This window comes from Mustela lutreola, chromosome 3, assembly GCF_030435805.1.
Source record: "Mustela lutreola isolate mMusLut2 chromosome 3, mMusLut2.pri, whole genome shotgun sequence".
NCBI classification, from domain to species: domain Eukaryota; kingdom Metazoa; phylum Chordata; class Mammalia; order Carnivora; family Mustelidae; genus Mustela; species Mustela lutreola.
The window spans coordinates 116,219,094-116,243,753 of NC_081292.1; the positions used below are offsets into that span (position 1 = coordinate 116,219,094).

Here is a 24,660-nt window from a genome sequence, read left to right on the forward strand (position 1 = left end):
TAAATAACATAAGTATATTACATTTAGGGGGAAGAATGTAAATGTGCAAAACTATGCATGCATAGTCTGGAAAACTATTTTGAAAGCAAGCCTTTGATGATAGACCTGATCAAATCTAACTGAATATTCTTTCAGAAGTAGAATTTCTACCTACCTCCAAATTATTGTCTCTACTTATATTCGTAACTGAACTAAGCTGTCTTAATTTGCACTAAATTTCGATGATTATTTAACTCATTCTAATTTTTCACTCAAGGAGACATTTTTAGTCATGAGAATTGTGTGTATATAAAAGGGTCTTAAAAAGAATTTAGAGTAAACTGACACATGTGAGAAAAAATTTTAAGAACATGCTTGTATATGCAGTTATATAAATCTATGTCATGTTTATTTTATGGGAGTAGAAAGCTTGTGGTCATCAGAGTTCACCATAAATTCCCTTTTCCTAATTTGTCAGTTTTTTTCCCGTGTGGGGCATCTCATTTTATTAAGATATGCATCATGTGTGAAAGAGAAAGGGATTTGTTTTCAAACAGCTTTATACTGGGTTTTTGTGTTGTTGTTTTTTAGATTCCAGTCAAGAATACACTGATTCAACTGGCATAGATCTACATGAATTTTTAGTAAATACATTAAAAAACAATCCCAGGTAAAAATTAAATTTATAAGGTTTACATTGCTTAGAGTACCATAATTTTGCTATGTTTGTTTTCATTACAGAGTTAGAATGTTAGAATAAGATTGCAGTGTTGAAGTACACCAGAAACATTTTAGTTCCTTAGGGCTAAGATGTTGGTCTACTATATGCACATGTATAAATAGTTCTTTGCATTATTCATGTCCCATGATATAAAAATAATTCATCCTTTTTATAGAAATTTTTGGAAATACAGAATCACCAAGATATTTTGGCTCTTAATTGAGGTAGAGAGGTAATCATGAATCATGGAAAAGAAGAAGAGAAAACTTCCCTCATAATAATACTCTCAACCACATAAGAGCTTGGTGTATCCATTTATAGTGAGTTTTTGAATATAGCTAAAGGCAGAATTTTTGTTCCTTCTTACATATTAACTTTCAACTCATAGATTTTTAAGGTTCTTATGTGGGTCACTGTGAAATCATTTGTGTTGCCAGGGTACTAATGAATAGACTCTAACTTTCTGGTGGGTCATTGACCCCTTTGTGGCATTCTCCCCACAAAAAGTCTTATCTACAAAAAAATCTAACAAACACGTTCATGGGGTAGAAGATTCCAAGGTTGAGAACCCCTCCTCTGGATGTTAGCTTCCCAAAGTGATAGTTCTTTAACATACACTAAAATGAAAATAAAAGTTTCTTTGGGTATATGCACAAGGAAGAGAACAGGAATAACTCTCTTTATTCTCCCTGAGATTTTTGTCATGATTTAACATAAGCTTTATTTTCATTCAAGATTTATTGTAGTCAGCATCATCTTGGTTTTCTATTTTACATTTAACATAAATGCCAAAAAGAGAACCACCAAAATGAAAAGTGGTCTCCTTGTAAAAAGGGCTGAACGAGTACCTAGTAAACGGAGTGAGAAGGAAGATAAGTCTACGTGACTTATTTTTTTTCTTCAGTTCAAGTTTATTTCTCAGTGGTCACAATAGAAGAATTAATTCCTTAGTTCATTGAACGGGCATTTACTGAGCATCTGTCATGTTCTAAACATTGTGCTAAAAACATTGTAGATAAAAAGAAGATACAGTCTCTACCCTAAAGTATTCACCATCTCTGAGCTGGAAAAAGAAACATGATATATAATTAAAATAGAATTGATATGTGGGGAGCCTGCTTCTGCCTGTCCCTCTCTCGGCTGCTCTGAATGCTTGTGCCCTTGCTCTCTCTCTCTCTCTCATCTTTGTCAAATAAATACATAAAATATTTTTTTAAAAATTAAATAGAATTAATGTTGTAAAAGAGGTTTTTTGAGTTTTATAAAAATCCAAGGAGGAGGCCTCAACCTCTTTTTGAAAGGTTATGGGAAGGCTTCACTGAAAATATATGCCTGAGCTGAGTCTTGAATTCACAGTGCTTTAAATAGAAGCTATCTATATGGAGAAATGAGAAAAGCATTCTAGATAGATACATGTGCATTGACAAGACACGGTGGTATACTTCCTCTCTCACACACTAGTGTGTGAGGTTGTACATTCTGACTCCAGCATGGAGGCATGTGGCAAGTAATTTTAGAAAGTGATGGGGAAGGTGTTGGTTGGGTATGAAAAAAACCATTTCTATGAATGGTTGGGCATCAAAACAACCCATTTCTATTTGTCCTTGACCTAAGATTGTACCAGCATTCTGGGGTGGTGAGTGTGGAGTGCTACTAGGACGGCAGGGATGCCAAAAAGATCTTTAAGACAGTAATGAACAGTGAAAAACAGTCTTCCTTAAAACGCCAATAGCGTACCATTTAAGAAGTATTGAATATGACATGATAAGTTGAGAAATAATTAATGGATTTTGAATAGAGCAATGACATAATCAGTCGTGCATTTTAGAAAGATTACTTTGGCACTGAGGGGCCAATACCATAAACAAGGATCGTGGCTAGGAGATTATAGGGAAGAATAGAGAGGGAAGGACATGTTTGAAAATATTTAGGAAGTACCATAGTGATGGTGTGATATAGTAGAACAGAATAAATTCTTGGTTTCTGGCTAGGCTGATAGTCCCATTAACTGAGAAAGTGAGTAAGGAACAGGCTTGAATGGAATAGGGCATGTTCTGATATAAATAAGTATAGTTTGAGGTGCCTGTTGGAAAACTCAGGAGATAAGATCTGTCCAAAATTAAAGAGTTCTGGTTTTCAAGTAAATGAGCCTGAATCAAGTAATAGATTCGGAGTCACTACTAGAAACAAAGCTTGAGGATGATGTGTTTGCTCTGAGAGATGGAGTAAATGACAAGGACAAAATTCTGTGGAAAGACAGCATAGAAAATGTAGATAGACTAAGTCTTAAAAGTGGAACAATTATGAGACCATTTGTCTTGGTTAGCTGGGGCAGGGGGTGGTGGCCTAGATGGCTCAGTCAGTTTAGCATCTGACTCTTGAATTCTGTTCAGGTCATGATCTCAAGGTCATGAGATTGAGCACCTCATAGGGCTCCGCACTGGGTATGGAGCCTGCTTGAGATTCCCTCTCTCTCATTCTTTCACCCTCTCCTGTCATTCCCTCTCCCTGGCTTCACTTTACCTTCTCTTTCTCAAAACAAAACAAAAAAACGGGGTAGCCCCAGGGGTCAGAAGCCAGGAGCTGTTTCATGAAAGATAAAATAACACAGGGATCTGCTCATTAGGTTGAGAAATTAGGAAATTGCTGACTCTTTTAATAAATTGTTTCATTTGGGGTGGGATGGTAGAAACCTGAACTCAGTGCGTTGAGTAATAAGGGGGAAGGTAGAAAACACATAGCTAATTTCCATAAAACAAAATAGGACGCTAGAAAGGCAGAATTTTTCTTTCCTTTTAACCTATAGGAGAGACCTCAGTAAGGACAACAATTAGAGATCTATTTTTATCCATTCCCAAATATTTTTCTATTTACAATTCTCTGATATCTTTTACAAAAGTGAAAGTTTTAAAGTTATCTGCGTATGTATTTTTAAATGTACAATTTAATGGCTTTATTATACCCACAGATAGGTTACAGTCATCACTACAGTCAATCTTAGAATTTTTTCATTACGGAAAGAAACTGTCTATTCTTTAGCTCTCACCTTCCTATGCTCTGAGCTCTAATCTACTTTATAACTCTATAGATTTTCCTGTTTTGAATATCTTATATGAATGAAATTATGTGTATGTGGCCTTCGTGGACTGGCTTCATTCACTCAACCTAATATTTTCAAGTTTCATCCATGTTGTAGCATGTATCAGTACTTTTTTTTCTGTGTATGCATTTATATTTAAATAAACATATAAGTGAATAATTCATGTAATGGCTGGTGTATAAGTTATTAGTAATGTCGATGTGATTTAGATATTTGGAGCGAATGTTAAATTTTGTGAGAAATAAGATTTACTTAATTAATGACTCAGTGTTCTCTCAGTGAAACACACAATTGCCAGATATACATGGTACAGAAGTAGTAGTAAATATTGCAAGTTTCCTCTAAAACTTTGAAGATTCAGTATTGCTCAGAGTTCTAGATTTTAAGCAGTTTTATTTTTAGTAATATAAAAATTCAGCCAACATTTCATTTCAAAATTTTTCTTCTAATCATTAAATCTTTAGCTTCTCAACCAAATAAATAAACTTAGCTCCCAATGTAAACTAATTTATCTGGAATTCTTTTTTTTTTTTTTTTTTTTTTAAAGATTTTATTTGACAGACAGAGATCACAAGTAGGCAGAGAAGCAGGCAGAGAGAGAGGAAGGGAAGCAGGCCCCCTGCGGAGCAGAGAGCCCGATGTGGGACTCGATCCCAGGACCCTGAGATCATGACCCGAGCCGAAGGCAGCGGCTTAACCCACTGAGCCACCCAGGTGCCCTATCTGGAATTCTTATTGCAAAAAATATTTGCAGGGGCTAAGCTAGTCGTTGCTGAATTAGAACCTAAGAACCTAAAGTTGATTTTGATAGAAATTATATTCAGTGACATAATCTTCTACCTATTTTTGTATTTATTTTATACCCATTTTGTGTAAATTCCACATGTAGTGAAGAAATAGGTATAATATAGGCAACTGTGTTACATAACTGATAAAGGGGAGAAACTTTTGGATTAATCCTGAGAAGGGATATTTTAAAAGTAATGTGATTTGCTCTGGAGAATATCATATAATGGTTCTATTTTAATTTCTAAAATTGCTTTTATTGGAAGTAATGTTTGTTTAATTTCTTATCTGTTGCAAATGTTTGGCCAGGCTCGTAAGGAATATTGGGAAAGGAGTGGTCATATAGAAGCATTATTGTTTTCTAGTTTTTTTATTTGCCACTAGTATACCAGCTATGTACAGTTTCTCTAAAGTTATTTCTGATAAAATGGCTAGAATACTTAATAAGTAAAAAACTGATGCCCCTTCATTTTAGCTTTAGGTAATAGCTTATTGATTGGTTTGATTGAGATCCCTATTCTTATTATTTTTTAAATAATAGACAGCATACCTTGGTTCCCTTTAAAAGACTATACAATAATTTCAATAACTATGCCTACTTTGAGGTTCATGTGCTAAACCTTATGGCTTAGGATGAGTAATTTGTGGACCTATTAGTTTGAGTCCTATATACACTGCTTCTCTAAAGGTTATTAATTTTTAATTTAAAATCATTACAAAAATATCTAACCTTGATTATATATTATAGGAAGCATGTACTAAGCTATAGTGGACAAAAGACTGGAGATGTAAATCTTATGAACTTAGGAAGATTACCAGCCTTATTTTTCTAAAAAGTTATACTTCTTAGTAACTAAAAGTTTAGTACACTAAATAGGGAGGCTTGGTTTAAATAGTACATGGTCCAGATAAGGTAAAAAAGCCTCTGCAGACCATAGATACACCTGTGAAAGAAAAAAAAAAAAGCCTGAATTTTTATTAGTGGCTAGTAGAATTGTTAGAATTTTTTCTTTCCTGGAGACAACAGAAATTTCTTTTCAGTGGCAATGTATTCCCTGCAGAAGATTTCACAGATCTTTTGCCCACTGTTCAAAAACAGGAAACCATTTTTTTCCTATCTTGTCTGGTACAATTATTGCTGACTTGGCTTCCCCTCCCCCTTCCTCCCACTCCAACACCTTCCCCCTCCTCACTTCCATTTGCATGGTAAACGTTTTTACATCCCTTCACTTTCAATCCGCGTGTGTCTTTAGGTCTGAAATTAGTCCCTTATAGATAGCATATACATGGATCATGTTTTTTTAATCCATTCATTCAAGCATTTAGTCCATTTATATTACATTTAAAGTAATTATTGGTAAGTATGTAGTTTTAGCCATTTTGTTACTTGTTTTCTGGGTGTTTTATAGTTCTCTGTTCTTTTCTTCTTCTCTTGGCTCTCTTCCATTGTGGTTTGATGAGTTCTTCAGTGTTATACTTAGAGTCCTTTCTTTTTTTTTTTTTTTGTATGCATCTATTGTAGGTTTTTGATTTGTGGTTACTATTCTATTCATATATAACATCCTACAGAAGTCTATAAGAAGTTGTTGGTCGCTTAAGTTTGAACACGTTGAAAGCACTAAATTTTTACTTCCTTCCCCCATGTTTTATGTATATGATACCACATTTTACATCCTTTCATTTGTGTATCCCTTGCCTGATTTTTATAGGTATAATTTATTTTACCAGTTCTGTGTTTTCACCTCCATATTAGCTTTATTAGTGATTAATCTACTACCTTTATTGCATGTTCGCATTTACCTGTGAAACAGAAGACCAACTTGAAAGTATTATTTCATGAATGCTTAATAAATTTCCTGTCTCCGATTCCTTTCTTTTTTAAAAAAATAACTATATAAACTTTATATATATATATATAACTATATATATAAAGTACATCAGAAAAGTTAGAATTATTTCATCTCAATACACATCGTACTCAAAAGGTTAGATGAAAAGTGTGTCTTACAGTTATATAAGTCCTTTTGTGGGGGGAGCCTTCTGAATTAAAAACTTCGTAACCTCCCTAAAAAATTTCAGGTAAAATAGATTAAAAGTTTTTATGAATCTTTTATATCAAAAGACTTTATAATTTGATTAACAGATTTCATGCAGATACATTTGTTGAGCTCCTCTATATAGTCCAAATAAATATGCAATGATAATTTTGATAAATGCTTTTAAAGAAAAGTGTGAAAGAAACAGTTTCTAAGAAAGACTATAGGAAGTTGTTCAAGGCAAAGGAAACAGCATGTTCAGGTAACCAGAAACAGGAAGGAGCTTGGCAAGTACAGAGATAAGCCAAACGATAACAGTTTTGTGATTAAGAGACAGAAGATGAGGCTGAAGAGGTAGATGAATGTAGGCCCCATTACAGATGCTTATTGCTTTTTTTTTTTTTTTAAGATTTTATTTATGCATTTGACAGACAGAGATCACAAGTAGGCAGAGAGGTAGGCAGAGAGAGAGAGAGAGAGGAGGAAGCAGGCTCCCTGCTGAGCAGAGAGCCCAATGCAGGACTCGATCCCAGGACCCTGAGATCATGACCCAAGCCGAAGGCAGTGGCTTAACCCACTGAGCCACCCAGGTGCCCCCAGATGCTTATTTCTAACCGAAGAGCAGTGGGAAGCTTATCATAAATATTTAACCAAGGCAGTAACATGTGGTCACACGTGTATTTTTGGAAGATGTTACGGATGTTCAGGTAGAAAAAATAAGGTGGGAATGAGGGAAGACAGAGAGAAACAATAGACTATGGTTCTAGTAGTCAAGCCAGAGATCCTGCTTGCTTGGATCCAGGTTAGCAGCAGTGAGAAACAGAAGAAAAAATAGAAGGTTGATAAAATATGCAGTACTAATTAACTGCATAGGAGGTTTAGGAAAAGGATTATAGCAGACCACAGATGCTTTTAGTACAGTATACTGGGTGAAAGATAGTGTGCCACTTACTGAAATGAGGAATACTAAAGGTGAACCAGGCTTGGGACAGAATTGAATGTTGCTAGAATTTGTGTTAAAATGTAATCATGTTTTCAGCTTTGGATTTAAAGTCACCAGGTAGGCATATTTTCTCTTCAGTTTTCAACTAATGTTAAATATTTATTATATATGTGTGTGTGTGTCAAATATTACTTGGTTTTATGAGACTTCTTTGCAATCTAGAGGGAAGGTCAAACTCAGTGCTGACGTATAGTATAGACTTTCAAGCAGCTTCAGCAAAAGCACCACATCCTCTGTCCTATTAGAGGATTCTACTCTGTATTGTTTATTTGAGAGGCAAACATTAACCTTTGGCCTAGTTTTCTTGATCTCTAAAAATTGAGGGCTAGAACTGAATGATCTGTAAAGCTACTTCTAGTTTGAAAATTCTCAGAGTGTTTGTTTGTTTCACATGCACATGAAATTTCCAGTGAGCCCAAGAATACTGCTTTGAGCCATGTCCTTAGTATGTGAGCAAGGAGGTCCTTCGGGGAGTAGTGATACTGTTAATATTCGTTACAGCATATGCACATTAAATAGGACCCTAGTGGTCTAATGGAGCACATGCCAGTTTTCCCTAGAGTCCTTATTTATTTTTCATATTGAAAGCCTTGGGTTCATTTTTATTTTTGTGGCAAAAATTTCCAAAGTCTTAAAAATGTATAGTACAAGCTCATCTGATGATTTGAAAAGGCTTCTCCTTCTGAGTTAGAATTAGTAATGTAATTCATACTTCTCTGCCATAATTCCATCTGTATACTAGCATTCGATTCCCATAGGAGTATTCCTGTTGTTACTGGCATTGCATTGGAGTACTGTTTCTATAGAGTTGAGGATAACAAAGTCATGAGCCTAACTAACTAAAGATGCCTGTGTTCCTGCTATTTCTCAGCTTTATTAAGGAAGTAAAGATTAATATGCTCTTATTATCCATGTATCTACAGAACAGACTCTAATGTAGTGATAGTTAGATCAAAATCAGTGTTTTAAGTATGGTCACATGTTTGGTAATTGTTGGTGTTGGGTAAAAGCTACATTGAGATTCATTACACAATTCTCCCTACAGTTGTGTATGTATGAAATTTTCCATTAAAAAAAAATTAAACAAAAAAAAAGTCATCTTTTAGTTTTCCTAAACATTACTTTTTTAGAAGTCATGTGTATATTCTGGCATCAAGTTTGTGATAGTCTTCAAAGTGCAGTTTTTAGGGAAAAATTTAGTCATAATAATTCAGTGTTTATGATTATTTCAGTGTTAAGTTGTATATTTAAGAGCCTTCATATTTTTGTTTCAGGGACAGAATGATGCTGTTGAAATTGGAACAAGAAATATTAGATTTCATTGGTAATAATGAGTAAGTCCTGACATTTAACAAGAAAACAAATTGTCACCATGGTGCTCCTTGATTTACTAAATTAGTTTTTCTTCTACTTCTAGGTCTCCACGTAAAAAATTTCCCCCAATGACATCTTACCATAGGATGCTATTACACAGAGTAGCCGCTTACTTTGGATTAGACCACAATGTTGATCAGAGTGGAAAGTCTGTCATAGTAAACAAAACTAGTAATACAAGAATGTAAGTATCAACAATGTAGGCATTTGTTAAGTACTTATGTGACCATACTTTATCTTTCAGCAGCACCTTTCATCTGAGGTTTTCCACGTTTTAGCAGCCTAATTAAATGTTATAGTAACCTTATGTGATAGGGCCAAAAAATACATAAAATTTCTTTTAGTGTACTAGATACAAAATGAACCAGTCTAGACTAAAATAAAGCAGGTCAATGAGGACTGGTTTAAAAAGCAAAAACAAAACTTCAGAAGTCTTATCACTGATAATTGAAAACCATTCACTTGGATTTTTTAATTAATGTATTTTAGATAGCTGTGGCCAGTCTTTGGCAAATTTGACGGGGTTTTGCTTGTTTTGTTTTGTTTTAATTCAAGTCAGTTAACATAGTGTAAAAAAATTTATTTAAGGCAGATTTTGACACCCTCCCATTCAATTAATCTCCCATCATTTTATCATCTTTTCAACCTTTGATTTTGCTTCTTTAATCCTACAAATCTCAAGAAACTGGGACTGTTGGCTAATATAGTATTATCCATAATGTTGTATCCCCCTTCTGAGCTATGTTTAATTGATTGAGGAAAAGTTTTTAAGAGCACCCACTTGTTTTAAAAAGTGATAGTTTTATCAATCTACACGTTTAACGCAATCCCTATCAAAATACCATTCATTTTTTTTTTCAAAGAAATGGAACAAATAATCCTAAAATTTATATGGAACCAGAAAATACTCTGAATAGCCAAAGGAATTTTGAAAGAGAAAGCCAGAGTTGGTGGCATCACAATTCCAGACTTCAAGCTCTATTACAAAGCTGTAATTATCAAGATAGTATGGTACTGGCACAAAAACAGACACATAGATCAATGGAACAAGATAGCCCAGAAATAGACCCTCAACTCTATGGTCAACTAATCTTCGACAGAATTGAAAAGAATGTCCAGTGGAAAAAAGACAGTCTCTTCCTCAAATAGTGTTAGGAAAATTGGACGGCCTCATGCAGAAGAATGAAAGAAACCATTTCCTTACACCACACACAAAAATAGACTCAAATGGATGAAAGACCTCAATGTGAGGCAGGAATCCATCAACATCCTTGAGGGAAACATTGGACGGCCACATGCAAAAGAATGAAACTGGACAATTTCCTTACACCACACACAAAAATAGACTCAAAATGGATGAAAAACCTTAATGTGAGACAGGAATCCATCAAAATCCTTGAGGAAAACACAGACAGCAATCTCTTTGACCTCATCTGCAGCAATATCTTCGTAGAAAGATCTCCAAAGGCAAGGGAAGCAAGGGCAAAAACGAACTTGGGACTGCATCAAAATCAAAAGCTTTGGCACAGCAAAGGAGACAGTCAACAAAACCAAGACAACTGACAGAATGGGAGAAGATATTTGCAAATGACATATCAGATAAAGGGCTAGTATCCAAAATCTATAAAGAACTTATCAAACTCCTTGGGGAAGGTATGTACTATGGTGAGTGCTGTGAAGTGTGTAAACCTGGGGATTCACAAACCTGTACCCCTTGGTTAATAATTATATTTTAATAAAAAAATTTAAAACAAAAAACTCAATACCCAAAGAACAAGTAATCCAATCAAGAAATGGGCAGAAGAGGGTGCCTGGGTGGCTCAGTCATTAAGCATCTGCCTTCGTCTCAGGTCATGATCCCAGGGTTCTGGGATTGATTCCCCCATCAGGCTCCCTGCTCAGCGGGGAGCCTACTTCTCCCACTCCTACTCCCCCCTCCTTGTGTTTCCACTCTATCTCTCTGTCTCTGTCAAATAAACAAAAGAATATCTTTAAAAAAAAAAAAAGAAATGGGTGGAAGACGTGAGCAATCATTTATGCAAAGAAGACATCTAGGTGGCCAACAGACACATGAAAAAGTGCTCAACATCATTCAGGATTAGGGAAATACAAATCAAAACCACAATGAGGTACCACCTCATATCAGTCAGAATGGCTAAAATTAACAAATCAGGAAACGACAGATGTTGGCGAGGATGTGGATAAAGGGGAACCTTCCTACACTATTGGTGGGAATGCAAGCGGGAGCAGCCACTGTGAAAAACAGTATGGAGGTTCCTCAAAAAGTTGAAAATAGGGTTCCCTACCACCCAGCAGTCGCACTACTGGGTATTTACTTCAAGATACAAATGTAGGGGCGCCTAGGTGGCTCAGTGGGTTAAGCCGCTGCCTTCAGCTCAGGTCATGATCTCAGGGTCCTGGGATCGAGTCCCGCATCAGGCTCTCTGCTCAGCAGGGAGCCTGCTTCCTCCTCTCTCTCTCTGCCTGCCTCTCTGCCTACTTGTGTGATCTGTCAAATAAATAAATAAAATCTTTAAAAAAAAAAAAAAAAGATACAAATGTAGTGGTCCAAAGGGGCACATGCGCCCAAATGTTTATAGCAGCAACGTCCACAATAACCAAACTATGGAAAGAACCTAGAAGCCTGTCAACAGATGAATGGATAAAGAAGAGGTGGTATATGCATATACAATGGAATACTATACAGCCGTCAGAAGAAATGAAATCTTGCCAATTGTAACAACATGGATAGAACTAAAGGGTATTGTGCTGAGCGAAATAAGTCAATCAGAGAAAGACAATTATCATGTGATCTCCCTGATATGAGGAATTTGAGAGGCAGGGCAGGAGGTTGTAGGGGGTAGGGAAGGGAAAAATGAAACAAGATGGGATTAGGAGGGAGACAAACCATAAGAGAATCTTAATCTCACAAAACAAACTGAGGGTTCCTGGGAGGACAGGGGGTAGGGATAGGGTGTTGGGTTATGGACTCTGGAGCGGGTAAGGGCTCGGTGAGTGCCGTGAAATGTGTAAGCCTGATGATTCACAGTCCTGTGCCCCTCAGGCAAATAATACATTACACGTTAAATAGAGGAAGGAAGGAAGGAAAAGAGAGACAAGCTCAGAAGTTTTATAGTATTACTGAATTATATCATCAGTGCAGCTATTTGGAAGTAAAAGGCCCAATCAAAGGCACCTAAAATTTTGTACACAGCACCTTTTTTTGCCTATTTGTAAAACTAATCCTAAAGCAACTGATTCAGCTAATATTTATACTTTGGTGGTAATCTGCCCATCTGAAGTATTTTCTTTATCAATTTTATATGTGGCAGCAGTGGGTCTTTGGGAATGAGCAGCAGTCAGCTTCTGACAACATAGATAATGCTAAAAATTAATTATTTTTATGCTTTTCTTGAAGCTGTATTTCTCTTAGGGTCTTATCTATGAACCATTCTGTTGACATGGTGGTATTTAATTCATTCATATCCCTTCTGTTATAATGGCCTTTACTCTTATAGCTACCATATTGTTTCCTGGAACAAACTTGGTTTTCTTCCTTTTCATATAGTATTGTGTCAACTAAATAGATAACGGTGGTGGAGGCTAGTAGTTTTAAATGTTTGTTCCTATAATTAAATTAATGAAGATAGATGTCTTTGAAAAGGATCTTGTCTTTCTTTAGAGATTATATTTTACCTACTGCAAATGTGAATCTAATTTAGTTTTCCTCTACTTGTCCCTTATTCTTTTAAAAATATCCTCAATTAGTCTGTTTCCAATTCATTATATCATAGATCAAGTAACCATAAGATACGACCTGAAATGAAGGTGAATAGAAGTCTAATTCATTTAACCAGTACCTTTCAGCAATACGCAGAGCTGCTGGATACCCAACCACATGTACATTAGCAGGCATTTTGTCTAACATTTCGACTGATGATTCTCTAAGGTTTTCGATACAGTGTAACCTCAGTTATTTGAATGCTACCAATGATGTCAGAAAGCTTTAGGATTCTCTTAATCAAAGTCATCAAAAGCTGAGCTAAACACAGATGATCATGATATACTTAAAGAAAAATGGATCAGTAGTATAATTATAACTGGACCTTCAGATCATTGAAGTTACACTGTATTCTTATTTTATATATCTCCTGGAATATGAAGAAAGTTGTAAATCAGAAAACCTTAGAGATCTGCTCCACATTGAATAAATGCAAACTTACCTTTTCCTCATAGGCAAATTACCCGCTCCAGCCTTGAACCAGTGGTGTTGTGGATGTCAACAACCCGGTGTCCACTGGGGTGTCTCAATGGAGCGGGAAGTTGGCGATTGCAGGGCAGTAATTTCAGGCATCAATAAAAGAGAGGTAAGACAGTCTTAAGGTTAGCTGAAATGCCTGCCAATGCTATTTGGTGTGGGAATCCAGCTGCTCTTAGAAAAGTTGCCAGGCCCTAGGTTAAACATTATAGTTGGCTTTGGAATGAGAATCTCTAATCCAAGTATAGACTCCTTCAATAAGAAATTACTTCAAACAGCTATAGAAATAGTTGATAAACTTAAGCAGGGCAGTCATGACAGAAGTAACAACATACTGCCATCTTCAGAACTAATAGATAATAATCTTTCACACTCCTACTAAAGAAAGCAATCTTTTTCTCGTCATTTTGGCCATGAAATTGTTTTTACTCTTTTTATTGTTCTTCCTAGTTATGTCTATAGTTCTGTGTGGATATCTCTTTGTTTCACTTATCTGAGTATATTTTAAAATACAGATTTCTTCAGCTTACTTAGATAATTCTTATTTTTAAATCTCCTTTTGCATAATTTGACAGAATGTAGAAACAGTGCTTTATTAAAAATTCACTATGTTAAATATTCAACAGAGTTACTTGACTATTATATATAATGACATATATATGATCACATTTGCTGAAGATGTCATTACTTAGGTTTATTTGGTTTAGAAATTTACTTAGGGTGTTCACAATATATTATGCCACTATATAATATATGTTTAAACTATATATAAAAATCTACTCGAGTTCAATTAGACTTTGTGCCTCCAAATGTATTTTTATGTATCATGTATTTCAAAAGACTAATTCCAATTTTAAATAGGATGTTATTAAGTCACAAGAATATTAAATAAATTTGTTGAAGTTGATAGTATATTTTAGAAAGTGAAGTTTTACATAGTTTTAATTTTCCACAGACCATAACCTTATGTCTGTCTTCTGGATCTCATTGGAACTTTCTCTATAGAGAAAAGACCAATCAGCCGTTTAATATATTGTTATGATTTCATAATTCTTCTTTCAGGTTATAACTTTAACTTCCCCCAAAAAAGAAATGTTTCTTTTTTAACCTGTTTCCAGTAGTGTAAAACAAAGATATACCCTGTTATAATTAAGAATTCTTGGTAATTTGGTAGCATTTTGAATGAGCCTATTAGGTTTTAGGTAATTAAACTTCAGAATATTTTATTACTTTTAATCATGTCACACCAAACCAGGTATTGTAAGAGTGTAACATAAGATGAAGTACCATATACTTTTTCTTTTTCTTTGAATTTTTTTTTTTAATTTAGAGGAGGCAATGCAAAAGGATAAATAGACTTTGAGTCTGACGTACCAGCACTCCAAATGTGGCTTTGTCATACACTTGCTCTTGATCCTAGACAGTTACTTAAGCCATTGGAACCTCGGTTTTGTTTTGTTTTGTCTTTTTTCAGTAATATTTATAATAACAAACTTCTGTTGAGTGTTTACTGTTTTAAGTGCTGTTCATGTATTTATTCATTTCCTTTTCAGAGCAAGTCTGTGAAGTAGGTATACTATAATTCAATTTATAAATGAGGAAACTAGGGAACAGAAAGTTTAAGTAACTTGTGCACATCCTGAAGCAACTAAAGGGGTAAAACTGAATGTTTGAACCCAGGCAGTCTGATTCCAGCGCCCACAGTGTATTTTTCATAACGGCCTTTAAATCATAACATAAAGTACTTAATATTTTCTCATAAGATTGTTATGAAGAGTAAATGAGGTAACACAAGTATTAATTATTAGTGGCACTAGTGAGTGGTAATTTTTTATTGCTTTGATTACTTTACATAAAATGTTCTATTTAACTTTTCTGTAAGTAATGTGTACTATCTCTTCTGTTCCTTTGGGGTTTTTTTTTTTAGACCTGATCAGAAATTCAATGAACATATTAAGGATGATAAAGGTGAAGATTTTCAGAAACGATATATCCTCAAGAGAGATAACTCCAGCTTTGACAAAGATGATAACCAGGTAATCTGCGACAATTGCAGCTTTTTTCTGGGTGCAAGAATTAACACCAGTAGGTCATTTTCCCAAGAATTAATTGTCCTTGTTTCTTTAGATGAGAATACGTTTGAAAGATGACAGAAGAAGTAAATCTATAGAAGAAAGGGAAGAGGAATACCAGAGAGCTAGAGACCGAATATTTTCCCAAGATGTATGTACTGACTTAGATTTAGATCTCACTATTAGGTATATGTTAATTTGGATTATAGGAGCTCATTCCTCCTATCATCTATTGATCATTTAGTTGTAACCATATTTGTTATGTATAAAGTCACTTGTTAGGAATATTGAGGTCTGTCTTGTTCATATCAATAATTTAATAATTTATAAAATGCTACATTGCAGCAGTTATATAAATATTTCAAAAGTTGCATGCAGGTAGACTATAGGAGCAGTATATCAGACTGAGTATAAAGTTTGTGTAATTTTTTTTTCTTCCAGACTTCTCACAGACTTGAGATTTTAAGAACTTTGGTCATAGTCTACAAAATCATGTACTCTAAATTCTTCTCTGTAGTAGACTTTCCTCAATAAGTAACTTGTTTCTTCTTTGAAAATAAAACTAATTAGGAGCATCTGGATAGTTTCGTTAGTTAAGAGTCAATCTCTTGATCTAGGCTCAGGTCTTGATCTCAGGGTTCTGAGTTCAAGCTCCACATTGGGCTGTACACTGGGTATGACACCTACTTTTTAAAAAAACCAAATTAAACCAATTAATTTTAGTATTCTATCTGTTTTCTATTTTTAAGTGATTATATGAAAGAAATCTTTCAAGTGGCTAATTATTTTGTATATGTATTTGAGAAGAGATTCAGTTTGGCTTTACCAGTGTCTATTAAGTGTCTATTCTGTACAGTACTAGGTATTATTCAAAGATATATGAATGCAGGTAATCTGGGTTAACACTGCCAGAGATAAAAATTTCCTCAATATTATAAAAATAAAGAGTAACATTAAAATTAAACTATCAGTTAATATTCATGCAAACCTTATTGAGCACCAATAGTATGTGCTATATTAGGCCCTGGAGGACATATCCATGAACAACTAAAATGATTTATTCCCCCACACAATCCTATATATGGTAGATACTATCACTGTTTGGTTTTTACAGATAAGGAAACTGAGGTTCTAAGGGGCTAAGTAAAATAGCAAAAGATTGTGTAGATAGACAATGACACAGTTGAGATTTTAGCCCAGGTCTGCTATACTCAGAGCCTAAACTATATGTATTTCTCTCTCTAGTTTATGAAGTCTTAGCCCCAATAAATAGCCAAGTAATGACAATACAGTATATGATATGTGCAGAGACATGAAGGTAAAATAAAAGACACAGCTTAGAAGCAACACAAACCAGAACTGAGGCGTGAGGGAGAGAGTTGGGTTCCAAGAGGAGACCTAAAGGAACCCTCCAAGCATAGGCTCAGAGATAAAGGAGAACTTGACAGATAAGGACTTAAAAGATTCAGAGAAGCTGGACTATAGAATAGGTGACAAGAAGTGAGGAAAATTTAGAGAAGTAAGCAGGAAGTAGATGACATGACCATGAAAGCTGGTTAAGGTTGTTGGGCTTTTAGTTAGAGCAGGAGTCCGCAAACTTTTTCTGTAAACAGCCATATAATTAGTTTTTTAGGTTTTTAGAGCCATCCAGTCTTTATTGCAACAACTCACATCTGCCTTTGTAATGTGTAAGCAGACCTAGAAAATACATAAATGAATGGGCATAGCTGTGTACCAGTACAACTTTATTTGCAAAAACAGGTGCCTGACCATAGTTTGCCATCCCCTGTGCTAGATCGTCAGGGAGCTATTAAGAAGAGAAGATGCGTGATCAGATTGACATATTAGAGAGACTTCTGTGGCTTCTGTTGTTTAAACTGGATGAAAGGGGCAAAAGTTGGTAGCTGGAAAACTAGTTGGAAGACTGTCATCATAATACAAGGAAGAATGGTGGTTGCCTGACCTAAGTTAATAGCATTAGAAGAGTTTGGCTATGAGCTACATTGACGTATAGCTCCTTACTCACTGCCACAGCCACAGCCAAACCACAGCTAAGCGAAGTATTAGTTGAGTGAATAAGGTAGAACCTACAGATTTGTGTATACCTTTAATATATAATCATGAAAATGGGTTCACTTGTTTAGAAGAGAATATTTGAATTTCCATTTAATCTGTACCACAAAAATGAATGGCTTCAAGATCTGTTGAAAGATCTTTATCTATTAAAAGAATGCATAGTACCTCCAAGCCAGAAATAATTTCATTATTACTTATTGTGTATCCTTGTCACCATTTTGGATTTTGTGGGCAGGGTGGGTAATGCTTTTTAAATATTATTACATACAATTTTGATTGTCATCATTGGTTTACAGATGCATGATGTATTTGACAAAAGCTCAACTTTTTATATCTATTCTTTCTTTCTAGTCCCTGTGTTCCCAAGAGAATTATATTATTGACAAAAGGTGAGGGAATTTTTAACATTCATTTGTTAACTATCTGACTGATGCTAATAAAAATAAAAATAAAAATGTCTTATTAAAATGCCAACAGAATCCAAGACGAGGATGCTAGTAGTACCCAGCAGAGGCGTCAGATATTTAGGTACTGGAAGCATGTTTTCATGCTGTATTGAAAAATCAAAGCATTATCTTCTCTATTTTTTCCCCTTTTGTTCCTACTAGCTTCTCAAAGTTGTATTTCTAAATTGCAGAGTTAATAAAGATGCTTCGGGGAGATCAACAAATAGCCATCAAAGCAGCACTGAGAACGAGCTGAAGTATTCTGAACCACGACCCTGGAGCAGCACGGATTCTGACAGTTCTCTTCGAAACTTCAAGCCTGCTGTAACCAAAGCCAGCAGCTTCAGTGGAATCTCAGTCCTGACAAGAGGTGATAGTTCTGGGAGCAGCAAAAGCATAGGCAGGCTTTCAAAAACAGGTATAAATATTTGTCTAGAACTGTGCAATCAAACCATTAGTTTCCCTGTTGTGGTCTTACCTCTTTATTTATCCTGTGGCTTCTGCAATTATCCTAACATAAAATTCTTACCAGCAGTGCATTGAGCACCTCCGCAGTACTTAAGAGGTAATATATGTATCAACATTAGGATTCATTCTCTGTTGGAGAGAGATTTACAAACATCAGTTAAAGTAAAAATTCTCTGTTGTGACATAAACTTAAATCAAGTTAGTTCAGTGAAATGTCACATCTTATTTGAGTCCCCAGAGGTAGTTGGAAATTCTTCATTGCTTCTTTATAATAGGAAGGCCTCGTTTCTCACCCGAGATTATTTAACATTGATTGCATTTTCAGCTAATGCTATGAAATATTCATTGCATTTTTCATGATAAAGTCCTTCCTTGCTATTCAAAAAATCAATAAAATTGTCAAGAAGTTTCTGAGGAATTTTAAAACTGAGGAAAAATAATGTGATGTAATTATAGTTAAATGAGTAAAAATTTTAGTAGCATCCTCATTTTCTTAGTTTCTTTGCTTTTATAATGCCTTACATTTAGGCTCATACCTTTTCTCTTCACCTTCACCAACTGCATTCAGTACTATAAAAGCTCACATCTCTCTTAGAATCCTTATAGATCTTTATTTTTATCCCTAAATAAGCATTGAAAGTTAGCAAAAATGGCTCTCTATCTTTACCTATTTGGGTTAACCTAGACATATGGTATTGTACAGATAACAATCAAAGGGAGAGATTTGAAGGTAGCCAAGTATTTTTTTTTTAAACCTTATCTGTAGTCAGTTCTTTAAATTATTGAGGCTTATGAATTGCCCTTGTCACCCTTTCAGCTCATAATATGGTTATTAAAAATATCTTAGTGTCTATGATAGAATATTGCTAGAGATAGGTAAATTTTATTAATATAAATTATGCATATGCAAGATACACATTTATTTACAAAAATGGCCACTCAGTCATCACAACAGAAAAAAAGTACTGTATTTTTGAGTATGTCACTTAGGCATACACTGCTAATTTAAACATTTTAAGATCATGTACTATTTGTAATTTATATTATCTTCAGAGATGAAAAGAAACATCACCTCTTTTAATAGGGAAAAAATTTTTTTTTAAAACTTCATTTATTTATTTGACAAAGAAATAGAAATTACAAGTAGGCAGAGAGGCGGAGGGAGAGGGGAAAGCAAGCTTCCTGCCGAGCGAGGAGCACAATGTGGGGCTCGATCCCAGGACCCTGAGACTGTGACCCGAGCTAAAGGCGGAGGCTAACCCACGAGCCACTCAGGCGCCCCAGGGAAAAAAATTTTTTTTTTTAATATTTTATTTATTTATTGGACAGAGATCACAAGTAGGCAGAGAGAGGGGGAGGGGAGCAGGCTCCCTGCCAAAGCAGAGAAGCCTGATATGGGGCTCGATCCCAGGACCCTGGGATCATGACCTGAGCCGAAGGAAGAGGCTTTAATCCACTGAGCCACCCAGGTGCCCTGGGAAAAATTATTTTTGATAGAGTTTGTATTAGTATTCATTTGGCACAACTTAAAATAGAAGTTATCCTTCAGAAGGCAGTGTATCACACATAAACATATTTGTATATTTCATTCATTAAAGATTAATTCTCCATTCCCGAGTCAACTCTTATTCAAAACATAATTAACTATATACATTTTCAAAATCTTTTTCTTTTTTTTTTTTTTTAAAGATTTTATTTATTTATTTGACAGAGAGAGATCACAAGTAGGCAGAGAGGCAGGCAGAGAGAAAGAGGAGGAAGCAGGCTCCCTGCTGAGCAGAGAGCCCCATGCGGGACTCGATCCCAGGACCCTGAGATCATGACCTGAGCCGACGGCAGCGGCTTAACCCACTGAGCCACCCAGGCGCCCTCAAAATCTTTCCTTTTATTTGATTGTTTTATCCACTTTTTGCTGTTACTCTGAAAATCAGTGACATTTTCAGTCTCTAGGTAATAGAAAAGGAAATAAGATTGCAGGAATGAAAACAGCTAAAAATAAATTTTCAAATTTAGTGAGTGAAAAATAAATTTTAAACTGATGCTAATATTAGTACTTGGATTATTTTTCATGCTGTCTTTGTCCCTTGATATGATAAAAAACAGAAAGTTGACTTTACATTATAGGAAAATATTATGATTATGAGCTTAAAATGAAATTCTGCAGTGAAACTTCACGATTATTTCTCTTGATAGAGAACTTACCATTTTTGTTATCTCCTACACTATTAATCTTTCTGTGTTCTTATAGATAAGGGGTTTCTGATATAAGAGGTTTTGGGCATTTGGCTGTGCTATGTTCTTTTTCCTGGGAGAAAATTATAATCTGTATATTAATCTAAAGTGGTAAAATGTACATAACCTTGTGCTTTGGGGAATGTGGGTAATGTGCTTTTTGTGGCTGTCTGTGGCTGATGGGGTTATAAACTTGCTTAAGTTGCATGTGGGCTATGACTTCTCTGACAACTTATGTGGTCATTTTGCTGTATTAAACTTTTTCATGATGGGGAGGGGAAACAAAATTATACAGTAAATCAAAATACCCAATGCTTTTATGTGGTAACCGCATGTTATGCAATGTGAATTTTATTGTTACATATTTAAAACCTGCACTTTTATATGAGGTTTAAAAAATCCATATTTTTCATTACTCCTCCCCTAGGTTCTGAGTCTTCTGGTAGTGTAGGGTCATCTACGGGCTCTCTTTCTCACATCCAGCAGCCTCTTCCAGGTACAGCTCTCAGCCAGTCTTCTCATGGCGCACCTGTCGTCTATCCAACTGTCAGCACTCATAGCTCTCTTTCCTTTGATGGTGGCCTAAATGGGCAAGTCGCATCTCCTAGCACTAGCTTCTTTTTGCTTCCCTTGGAAGCGGCAGGCATACCACCTGGCAGTATTCTGATCAACCCACAAACAGGTTGGTATCCAGAAAAAGGTGTTTATTTCAGTTGAGATAGCAGGAGTTATTGAAAAGTAAAGAATGTGTGTTATTAAATGTATTTTTTGTATATGTATTACCAGCTTTTTATTTTTCATGAGTAATTAGCATTTTCCCTAGAACTTCAATAAAACATTTCTGCTAGAAAATGTTCAAAGACATATTTATATCAGAAAGCATTTTCTCTTTGAAGCATCCAGATGTCATCTTTTAGGCCAAATAATGGCCTAACCATAACTTTAAAAAAAAAAAAAAAAAAGTTCATTTTCTAGATATGAGATAACCACCATTGAAAGATCTTTACCTGATTTTAAAAGAATAAAAATTATCCTGGGGAAAATATTATGCATTTCATGAAGAAGGAGAAAGTGAGCAGCGCTTATTCATTATGTAATGAAGTAGGAAGAACCTATAAGTAATTGTTCTTCTGAATATGGTAATTGTTTTCTCCTGAGGAAAAGGTAAGGGGATTATTATTATTATTACTATTAGAAAAAAGAATTAGATATCTTTATGAATTAATATTGAACACACCTATTCTTGCAGTTAGGTAATAATTCTCATTTATTCAGCATTTACTGTGTGCTATGTAATGTGTTAGGGGCTTTAAATACATTATTTATAATCATTATAACCTTTTAGGTAAGTGAAATCCTCATACAGAGAATGAAATTGAACCTCAGAGACTCAAACTACAGTCATGATATGTTTTGTTATGCATGCAATATGAGCAAATATAGAAAATATGATCTTTTGAAAGTTCACATGAAGTCTTGGTCTCTATTCACAGTATTATAGCCCATTAATTTTGTGAGATAATGAAAACAATCTTATAAATCATTTGATATCCTTCCTTAGAAATTCTCACACCTAACTGTTGTGGTCACATCAGTATGGTCGTAGTTGGGCAAGGTAGGTACAGGTGAGAGTATCAGGGTCTCAGTGTGCTCCTGAACCTTTCTGTTTGTTGGTTGTAGAGAAGACCATGGCTTGGAACTCATTACCTTCAGATTTTTCGGTATCTCTTTTTAAGATCAAAAGTTGGAACTATTATTATTTCTATTATAAGAATTGAATAACTGACTATTCAGAAATTCAGTTTTTCCTTAATAACCATTATCTTCTTATCCTTCAGATTTATTATATTACTAAACTTCTTGTTTTCCTGAAGCAGGAAAGATGACTTAATGTACTGTTTATTATTATTTTTCATTCAAAACATCTTAATTAATTAGTTTTTGATAATAGAATGGTTCAACTGAATAGGAAATCAGAGTGAGCAGCTAACTGATCAACCTGAAATTGAATTGTAGTCTTTATTTTAAATGTGTCCAAAAGTGATCTCTGCTTTTTGAGAACAGCATTACAACATATCCAACTTTTCAGTCAGTCCTTAAGTTACTTTTTTTTTTTAAAGATTTTATTTTTTTATTTGACAGAAATCAAAAGTAGGCAGAGAGGCTTACAGAGAGAGAGGAAGGGAAGCAGGCTCCCTGCTGAGCAGAGAGTCCAATGGGGGTGGGGTGGGGGGCTCAATCCCAGGACCTTGGGATCATGACCTGAGCCGAAGGCAGAGGCTTTAACCCACTGAGCCACCCAGGCACCCCCTTAAGTTACTTTTAAAACACGCTTCCACCCAAATCTTCTCTACCATTTTTTTCATAATTATTTAACCAGCAATAAATACCCAGCATGACTTGTTTTCATATAACTAAATCATCAAGAGACTGATGAAAATTACTTGAATATGAAGGCCCTTTTCCTCTGGTTATCAGTGGAGCAGTATATTCTTCTCTCCCCACAGTTATTTTATTGTATTTCGTAAGTTTCAAAGAAAAATGGGGAGAGGGATTTACCATGGAAGAAAGGATATTATGAAAACAATTTTTAAAACTATTATTCAGTCAAATATCTCTTACTTTCTTCTATATTCCTCCCATTCTAAATGGATATAGCATAGTGTATTTCACACAGTCCTCTTCTTTTGTTTTCTTTTTTTTTTAAGTAAAATAATGTATAGGATAAGGAAAAATACTAATTTTTGTGAATTTATTTACATGTGCATTGAAAAAAGTATGGAAGAAGGTATCTAAATTGATAACTATAAGATTATTTTCTTTTGATCTCTATTTTTTGGTTATTTTCCCACAATAAAAATACTACTTTCAATAATTAAAAAAAAGTTGTTTAGAACATATGTATAGAAAAGAGAATAGACTTTATTTTCTTGGGCACTTAGGATATCCCCCCAGTAATTAGTAAGCAATAACAACAAGCCTCAAAATCAATATTTAAGTTTTCTCTCTTAACTTAAGAATCAAGCTCACTGGAATTAAGAAGAAATTATTTTAGAAAATTCTTTAGAATTCAAAACTTATTTACAACTTTAGAAGTTTTTAAAATAAGGACTCTGGCATAGATCGAGTCCATGATTTGAAATTTGAAGCTGTCAACCATTTTTAATTTTCATCCACTGTTAATTTCACTAATCAAGTATATGCAGTGCAGTCTATAAATTAGCTCTTTCTCACCACCTCTTACAGGCTAGTTAATAATATTCCAGTATCCCAAAGTCAAGAATTTCTTCTTAAAACTAAAATGTGCAACAGCACTGCAGGACTGCAATCCTGTACCTGAGTCCCATGAGCAAGATTTCAGGATTCAGAGTTTTTCAAAAACTACTACGTATTATGAATAACTTCAGTAGGTTTTGGAGCAGCACCCCTATAGTAAAATGCTGCAGCATAATTTTTACATATTTACACTAAGTTAGTTACAAAAATAAAGAGTATTAAAATAACCTCATGTAAGGTCAGACTTCTCTCCCCTGATGAGAAAATCTTTTGATTTTCAGAAACTTGGGTCTCTAGGATTGTGAATAAGGATTATAGACATTTTGTTATAAATTGTGCATGGAATGACCTATGTTCAGTCTCTATTGTAAGTGTTTTTTTCCTTCCTCTTTTAATTTTTCAGGTCAGCCCTTCATAAACCCAGACGGAAGTCCAGTTGTGTATAATCCTCCTATGACTCAACAACCAGTTAGAACCCAAGTGCCTGGACCTCCACAGCCACCTCTGCCACCCCCACCAACTCAACAACAAGCAGCTAATCACATTTTCTCACAGGTGCACATATCCATGATTATATAGTGCTAAGTTCATCTGCTTTTGCATGTTTAAGACTTAACTCACTAATTATAATTGGGGTAGCCCAACTATGTTTTAGAACTCTAATATTCTGTACCAGTGATGTCCTGTTCCCTGCTTGAAGGAAGAGAGGTTAACTTCACAGGATTTTTCAGCTAATAAATACAGAATATATGTTGGAAAGAAATAAATTTTGTGTCTTTATGAGCCTGTGTGGTGAGTGTGTTCTCCCATTCTACAATAGCAAGAAATTAATA

The 24,660-nt window shown here is 34.9% G+C and overlaps 1 protein-coding gene across 10 annotated transcripts in view; it reads left to right on the forward strand.

Annotated features, from left to right (window-relative positions):
- Positions 1 to 24,660, forward strand: part of R3HDM1 (R3H domain containing 1) — a 204,340-nt gene that overhangs the window by 92,621 nt on the left and 87,059 nt on the right. For 5 of the 10 annotated variants that reach the window (XM_059166718.1, XM_059166720.1, XM_059166721.1 and 2 more), the window contains 10 exons: positions 571 to 649; positions 8,900 to 8,959; positions 9,043 to 9,183; positions 15,185 to 15,293; positions 15,385 to 15,480; positions 17,757 to 17,794; positions 17,883 to 17,933; positions 18,043 to 18,269; positions 20,979 to 21,233; positions 24,231 to 24,382. In XM_059166718.1, the coding sequence (XP_059022701.1) occupies positions 571 to 649; positions 8,900 to 8,959; positions 9,043 to 9,183; positions 15,185 to 15,293; positions 15,385 to 15,480; positions 17,757 to 17,794; positions 17,883 to 17,933; positions 18,043 to 18,269; positions 20,979 to 21,233; positions 24,231 to 24,382 (1,208 nt within the window). The remainder of the gene's footprint in view (positions 1 to 570; positions 650 to 8,899; positions 8,960 to 9,042; positions 9,184 to 15,184; positions 15,294 to 15,384; positions 15,481 to 17,756; positions 17,795 to 17,882; positions 17,934 to 18,042; positions 18,270 to 20,978; positions 21,234 to 24,230; positions 24,383 to 24,660) is intronic. The other 5 variants (XM_059166723.1, XM_059166724.1, XM_059166726.1 and 2 more) reach the window with 2 other exon arrangements.